This window comes from Dermacentor variabilis, chromosome 5 (genome assembly GCF_050947875.1).
Source record: "Dermacentor variabilis isolate Ectoservices chromosome 5, ASM5094787v1, whole genome shotgun sequence".
NCBI lineage: Eukaryota > Metazoa > Arthropoda > Arachnida > Ixodida > Ixodidae > Dermacentor > Dermacentor variabilis.
Genome location: NC_134572.1, coordinates 50,148,570 through 50,156,326, shown reverse-complemented (window position 1 = coordinate 50,156,326; position 7,757 = coordinate 50,148,570). Strand labels below are relative to the sequence as shown.

The following is a 7,757-nucleotide window of genomic DNA, read 5'->3' as shown; positions in this document are numbered from 1 at the left end:
AAAATATACAAGTTGTTGCATTCTTGCTTTTAGATGTGCAAGGTGTACAAATGCGCAGAGAGAGAGAGACCGACCTGTAATAGGACAGAGTACGAAATACGAAACCGTTTCACACGCATTTACACGAGTGGCGGCTGATTCATCAAACTCTCTCTTTCACTAGATTTCACTCTTCTCCTCGCCACCGTGCGTGGATTCACAGGAATGGCAGTGGGGTAGGATTTGGCAGTTGAGCTGGTGCGTAAACACCTGTTTCATCGTCTGTCCTTGGGAGACTTTAGCGGGAGTTTCTGTAACCTCTACTGACAAACTAAGTAAGTACACGTCAGCGAGAAAGGCACCGATCGCCGCTTAACGCATCGTGTGTTTCTTTAGAACTACCGCGAACATGTAGAACGCAGCTTGAGCTACGGTTTGCAGATATCGCGAGTAGTGCGCACACGAATTTCACTGTGCGAGATCAGCTACCGAGGCACGGAAGACCAAGTCTGCCGTCAAGGCAAGGCGGCAGTGGCTGACCCATATTCGCTCATTCACTTCCTACCTTGGCCCCGGTGTCCTACAATACGCTGGCGGTCGCTAGACTCCTCTCAAAACAACACCTGTGCGCGCAGGATTTCCCAGTTGCTTCTAGGTCATTGAGTTCAGTGGCCTCGTTGGGAGAAAGTGTAGGAGTGAAAGTAGCCGCGGTTGGATGTACGGAATTGCCGTCGAGCCGCCTTCCTTGACCGTTCCTGCGTTCCCGCAGCACCATGTCGGACTCGGACATGGCTCGGAACCCGTTCGCGGCCCTCTTCCCGTCCATGGTGGACGTGCAGGCCTTTGTCCAGAACTCCGCCGAGGTGTCCTCCCGGGATTTCCCACTTGCAGTCACCGAGAAGGACCTCGCTACTCGTCGGATGGAGTCCAGCGAGAGCTCGCCACCTGAAATTATCACTTCGGGAAGCCACGTAACCAGCGGCATCGTGCCCGACGAACAGCAATTGTTGTCGGCCGCACTCGAGGATATATTCAGGGTCGTCGTGTCAGGTATGGAGGCCCCGTATTTAAGCTCAACATAGTATTTCTCCTTTCTTTTCTTCTTGTACGGGAGCGTTGCGGAAGTGCGCGATCGTATCGGAACTAGCCGCGCTGCTGGTGTCAGACTGCGCGGTTGTCGCTTGCCTTCAGCGTCAGCAGGTCCATTGGGAAACTCCGGGACCAGATTTTAATCGCGAAAGCACGCCAGTGGATATGGCCAAATGAGATGCTGTGCTTTAAACATCCCTCGACGGCAGAACGCTTGCGACGCGTGCTGTGGCATTGACCCATAACATCCGCGAAGAAAGTTATGGCGGGCAGAATAAATTGCGTAACGCACGGTTCATTTAACATTATTCAGTCAAGCTGCAAAACAGCGCTGCCCGGAAAGCGTTTCAGTTCAAGGTATTCTTCGAGTGTGTGACTCATTACGAGATGAGCGAGTAACATAAAAAACGAGATTTGCTGCGCAGTTTGTTTTGCGCCGCTTGCACAGCAACTACAAAGCGTTTTTATGACGCAAGTGTTGTAATTCATATTTTGTCATATAACAGCGCGGTTTTCTCCATTCCTGCTTCATAAACCAGAGTTTACGTTTGGTGCGAATATAAATGGGATCATCACGCGTTTAATCGTGACCAAAACTATCACTTATCACTCTGTATATATCAATAAATAAACCTGCCTTAAAACTGCTCATGAAATTGGCGACCTATCAAGTCTTGTTTGACACGTCTAGACACACACACACACACAACTTGCACTGTATATGAGGCTAGCCTCTAGTTGCGCCATGTTTGTGACCCACAGAAAGTAAGGAACTTTTTTTTTTTTTTTTACATATTCCCAATACACTCATTTATTCTCTCAGCCTAGATATGGCTGGAATATTCACTGCATAATATGTTTTGATGTTGAACAATTTAAGCTGTTCGAGTTGTGGCACTTCTTCTAAACATGATATTTCCCAAGTCAGAGCTTGTACATACCCTCTTTTGTATGTCTGTGATGAGTTGCCTAGTCTTCATTGAATATCTTTATTAGGTCCTTATCTGAGTACAAAGTCAAAACTTGCTTGTGGCCGGCCGCATTTCGATGGGGGCGAAATGCGAAAACACCCGTGTGCTTAGATTTGGGTGCACGTTAAAGAACCCCAGGTGGTCAAAATTTCCTGAGTCCTCCACTACGGCGTGCCTCATAATCAGAAAGTGGTTTTGGCACGTAAAACCCCAAATATTATTATTATTATTGCTTGTGGCCATTTAGGCAAAGTTTTGTACATGTCTTTAGGCTGCTCACTGTGCCAGATTGCATTTGTTATTGTCTCACTTGACATATACCATGTTGCTTACGGTTAACCATGGATTTCCATAGTAACCAAAATCCACATCAAAGCTGTTTATTTAATCATGCATCTGCCAGCAGCTTAGCTAGCATGGTTATGAATGAAAAAGAACAATATGATTAGCAAAAGTGAAAGGCCATTTGTGTGCAAAATGAGAAATACACTTTACAGTGAAGGCTTTAGCCTCTAGTTGGTCGGAATTTTTCTCGGCGCATGCTTGCGGTAAAAAAATACCTTCAGCAATTGAAGCAATAAGTGCATACATCATGCGTACAACATACAACACTGCATTCATTCCAGCAAAGTACAAGCACAAAACAAGCCTCCAAAACACGTCTTTGATGATAAGGTGCTCCTGTTAATGGGAAGCACGTAGTGCGCCCAGCATACATTTCTTGGTACAGATTGCTGTTGTGCAACCTGCCGCGGCAATGGCAGCTTGTCATGTGAGGAGAGACATCACCAGCCTGTCATATATGAGAGACCCAGCCTAGCAACTGATTTCATTGTTGTTGCAGCGCTGCTGTGGGTAGGCAGCGCATAGTTAAGACTCCCGAGGAGTGGCAAAGGGAAAAGAAACAGCAATACGAGCAGTGGCAGAGTGCTGCAAAAATTACCCTTAGTAGCAATAAAGCATTGCATACCTCCCTCAGCAGCTGTAGTGGTGGATTTGAACAGCTTCGCTGGACATCCACTTTTGCAGCGCCGTAATAGTGAGTCAATTTTCGTAATTTGATGTTGCTGCACTGTACACGTGTATTCCATCTCACAAGTCGTTTGCAGCACTGTGGAAGCTGCAGGACTCCTTGGCAAATGGGAAGGCTCAATGCCCCTCGAGATGTGTTCACTTGCACTGCGATGCCTGCTGAGTGGTTGCTGAATTCGCAGCATGCAACATGCATGGGCCAAGGTCCTTGCATGTCATGTACCAAGCAAAAACGAAACCCACTAATTAGATATTACAATTACATTACAATGAATTACATTTACAATTGCAAATAATTACAATTATAGTTATGCTTGTAAACTATATTCCACTGTGCAAGTATATTGCCCGTGTATGCTTCGTGCCTTCGGCAGCGCCGCAAATTACTTGTGGGATGGAGTATATACTTTCACATCTTTGTTCTTTAATCAGGCATGTGTGTTTCGTACTTGCATTGTTGTCATTTTATTACCCAGAAACACAAAAGTATTTGGCAGAACTGATGCTTTAGTAAATTATCAGTCTTACTTCTTTTCTCATAGAATCACAATCACCTGAGTTCTGTTTGTGTGTCCTTGCTAATGAGTGGCATAAAAGATTGTGCTTTGCTTAGCATATTCACACAAACTTATTTCAGGTGACGTCGGTTCCAGGCCTAGCAAGGGTCCCTGCTGCGTTCTCCTAGAGACATTTAGGGATTCCAAGAAGTGCCTTGAACTTGATATTCTTGACGAGGTAAGAATTGGTGATTTGTACCAGTCATGTGTATTTGTGTCACTGCCACTGTAGGTTCTTAGGTAGACATTCCAGGTGCATACGGGAGTTTGCCCTGCAACTCATTTCTCTCAAAAATGAGAACGCATTGAATTGAGTGCGATGCCTTTCTATTAATATATCATATATAACATATTAAAAAAATCTTTAAAAGGACCCAATCATAATGCAGATATGAAGAGTGCTGTGTTTGCATTCCTCATTTCTTTTCAACATAGTGTTTCTTCTCAGCTGGGGCAGCGCTGATAGCAGTGCTCTGCCTGTTGCTCCTTCCTTACTTTTTCTTCTCTCTGCAATGCACTAATGATAACCCTTCAATGTTGGCATCTGTGAAAGTGCCCGGCGGCGACAGAAGAGCATTGACAGGACAGGCGGGATACGTCAACAGCCGCTGCTTTCCTCTTTGCTAGAAGATTGGAAGGGTGCGCATGCATGTGCAAGCTTTCTCTCAGGAGTGACTCATGATCATGAGCAATCGCTCAATGGCCGTGAGCTGTCGCATGAGTCTACGACATCACAGATGGGGCATAATTGAGGTTGCCTTGAAAGCCGCAGAAGTGAGTCAGACATCTTTTATAAGAGATTGTGGCCTCCTTGCTCCTAGACAGTGGAATAATATTTACCTCGCGTGTTCATTGCCATATTGTCTGCGTATTGCAAACACTTCCTTATATGTTCGAAAGAGTGTTGCAATGCTCCTTTAATCATTATAAGTAATAACAAAGTTCGTGCATATGGCAGTAAGGTTGTTAATGCGATAGCGTTAAATTTATTTATTTTATTTATTTACAGCATACTGCAGGCCGTGTGGCCCAAGCAGGAGGGGCATGGTAACAAATAAAAGTACATGTATAAAAGGCAGAATTGCAAAAATATGAAATTCAAGAAATGAAACAATATAACACGAAACAGCAATGTTAGTTAAGAAATACTAATAATATGAGTTTGAATTGATTCAGGTGAGTTCAGATGATGGAAAGGGATGAGGTTCCATTCTTCTATGGTTCGAGGAAAGAATGAAAACTTAAAGAGGTTTGTCCTGGCAACGTAAGGGGAGAGAGCGAGGGGGTGGGAATGACGGGTTTTCCTGGATGCGGAAAGTGTTATGTATGAACTAGGATCTAAAGAAAATTTACGGTTTATCAAGGAGTAGAGGAACTGCAGGCGCATTATTTTTCTCCTCGTTTGAAGGGTGTGAAAGCCATTTGTCCGCAGTAATTCAGAAACAGACTCTTCGCGGCCGTATTTGGAAAAAATAAAACGTATGGCTCTTCTCTGTATCCTTTCAAGGGCGTAAATGTTGATTTTGGTAAACGGGTCCCAAATAACGCACGAGTATTCCAATTTGGGTCGAATAAATGTGGTGTAGGCTAAGGATTTTACTTCATGGGATGCATGTTTAAGCTTATGGCGAAGTAGACATAACTTTCTGAAAGCAGCGGAGGCGGTAGAAGCAATGTGGCTATTCCAATTTAGGTTGTTAGTAATTGTAATTCCAAGATACTTGTACTCGCTCACTTCGGCCAAGGGATCTTGGCCAATAGAATAAGAAAATTTTAGGGGTAGTTTTTTGTTTGTTATACGTAGAAGCACAGATTTATCTGAGTTAAGTTTCATTCCCCACTTGTTGCTCCATTCAAGAATGTTGTTTAAGGCTAAATGAAGAGATAGTTGATCATGAACTGTATTAATATCGTTAAAAATGATACAGTCGTCTGCGAACAGACGAATATTGACAGGGGCCTCTATTACATCAACTATGTCGTTACAATAAATAAGAAATAGTCATAAAGCAGAAAACCTGGCATTGTTGGCATGATCACATGATGGTACAAATATGCTATGAACCCTTCACCTTTGGTTAGAATCGATCCCACAACCTTTGGCGTCATTGAAGGTGATGTTAATTAAGGCACGGTTAAGATAGCGCTAATTAAGGCACTCGAACCCATGACCTTAGGTGGGAGTCAAACCCATGGCCTTTGGTGTAAATGAAGGCAAAGTTCAACCTTTAGTGTTAATGAAGGGATACAAACCCACAACCTTTGGTGGGAGTCAAACCCATGACCTTCAGTGTTAATGGAGGCCCATGTAATCAAGGAATACGAACCCACAACATTTGGTGGGAGTCCAACCTACGATCTTGCGTTGTGCACATGTTGTGATGAACACTGTTGGTCACGTCATGGTGCTTTCACTGGCATGGCCGCTTGAGTAACACGAAACCGCCAGTGGCGCCACCGCACGTTGCCGCACTTCTGCTGACATGGCCGCTCGAGTCACATGACTCCGCCAGTGGCACCATCGGATGTGGCCATGCTTCTGCTGACATGGCCGCAATGCTTTCGCATTCATCCAGTGGTAACTAAGTGCCCCTTGAATTTATTTTTTTAATATATGGCACATTGTGACGAAATAAAACATGCACAAACTGTGAACAAAAACTAGCCGTTAATTTTTGTGCCCCTAGTAGTATCAGCAAATTGTTTACTCGGCAACCATTCAAGTTTTTTCTTTAATAATGCATTCATAATTTCATTCTTCCTGTTTACTAAAATGTTTGTAAAACTTGTGGCAATGGTTCTCAGTCAACAGCTCTTGTACAACTACTGCACTTGTTACAAATGCATTGTCTATCAAAAGCATACGGGCTACTATGTCTGACTTGAGCTTTGTGGCACTCCCCTGGCAATCTTGTGCTCCTGTATATGCTTGTGTAATGGCTGTAACCTTACAACAGCCCCATTGAAGTTTAAATTTGAAGATGTCAAGAAAATATATTAAAATTTTACTTCTTCATAAACTGCACCACTCCTAACCTTGGTAAGTGAAAACAGCAATCTTCTTCTCACGAATATGACAAGCCCATCGTTTTACTCGCGCAACTCTTTCCACAGTAGTGCATCGGTGTGTTTTGTACTAGCTAGTATAGCGACAGTGTCATCCTATATGACTCCTCACAATAGTTTCGTTTTGCTAATAAGTCTGCCAAAAAAAAGAAGTCCTTGCATTTTTTTCTGCGTGGTGGTCATGCCATGGTTTTGTGAGTAAAATTTCTAACAAAGTTTCGTATAACAGGAGGTTTATATGCTATAAACTGACCTTTTTCAGGTGGTGTTTGAGAGGCTTGTCCTAGACGATCCCCAGCATCACATCGTACGCAAAAGCACAATAGCGAGTGAAACTGCTGATGCATCAGAGCAAAGGGTTTTCTTCTACCTGTACCAATGCTACTTCAGGCTACAAAAAGCTGTGTCCAAACTCAAGGTGTGTGTGTGTTTTTTTTTTATAGCAACTGTGCTGCACATCCATGTTATGGTGGATCTGAATGCTATGTACAATTCTTTGTTAATGCTGTCTGTAAATACTGTACCTGTAGGATACAGCTTGTGCAAACATATTATGTTGAAATACTCAGGGTTGTACCATTTGACTAGCAGTCACAATAATACACAGGTGTGAAATAATGTCAATGAGGACTTTGTTGAACAAGTAATTTACTCAGTTGTGCCCTGGTTACTTTATCTTTTTTTAGATCTCCATGAACAAGCTCGGCAATTTCAATGGCCTTCTATGATCCTTGTGTGAACATGTGACACTGGTGCTAAAATGTAATAACTTACGCTTGTTTGAATGTGGTAAACATGAAAACACAATAACAATAGGCGTAACATAATGAACGGCAAAAAGTACTAGTACCAATGTTTTTGTCTTCCAGGTCCACTTCTTTGTCTTTTGCAGCAGCATATTAATTTCAGCATGGCTTTAGCTGCCTTCATAAACAACTTCCAATTTAAATGCTTTTTATTCTGGATACATGCCTGTTAGCCAAGAACATTGTTTTCCTTTTGTTTCTTATTAAGCAGATCCAATTTTTTTGGTATTATTTGCATTTTGTCTAATGTTTGTTGT

The 7,757-nt window shown here is 43.0% G+C and overlaps 1 protein-coding gene across 1 annotated transcript in view; it reads left to right on the top strand.

Moving 5' to 3' along the window:
• Positions 1-156: 156 nt before the first annotated feature.
• The window catches only part of Ube4A (Ubiquitination factor E4A), a 34,415-nt gene continuing 26,814 nt past the window's right edge, over positions 157-7,757 (top strand). Inside the window, exons 1-4 of the mRNA XM_075692445.1 lie at positions 157-314; positions 749-1,029; positions 3,709-3,806; positions 6,957-7,112. Coding sequence (XP_075548560.1) covers positions 753-1,029; positions 3,709-3,806; positions 6,957-7,112 — 531 coding nt within the window. The 5' untranslated portion in view covers positions 157-314; positions 749-752. The remainder of the gene's footprint in view (positions 315-748; positions 1,030-3,708; positions 3,807-6,956; positions 7,113-7,757) is intronic.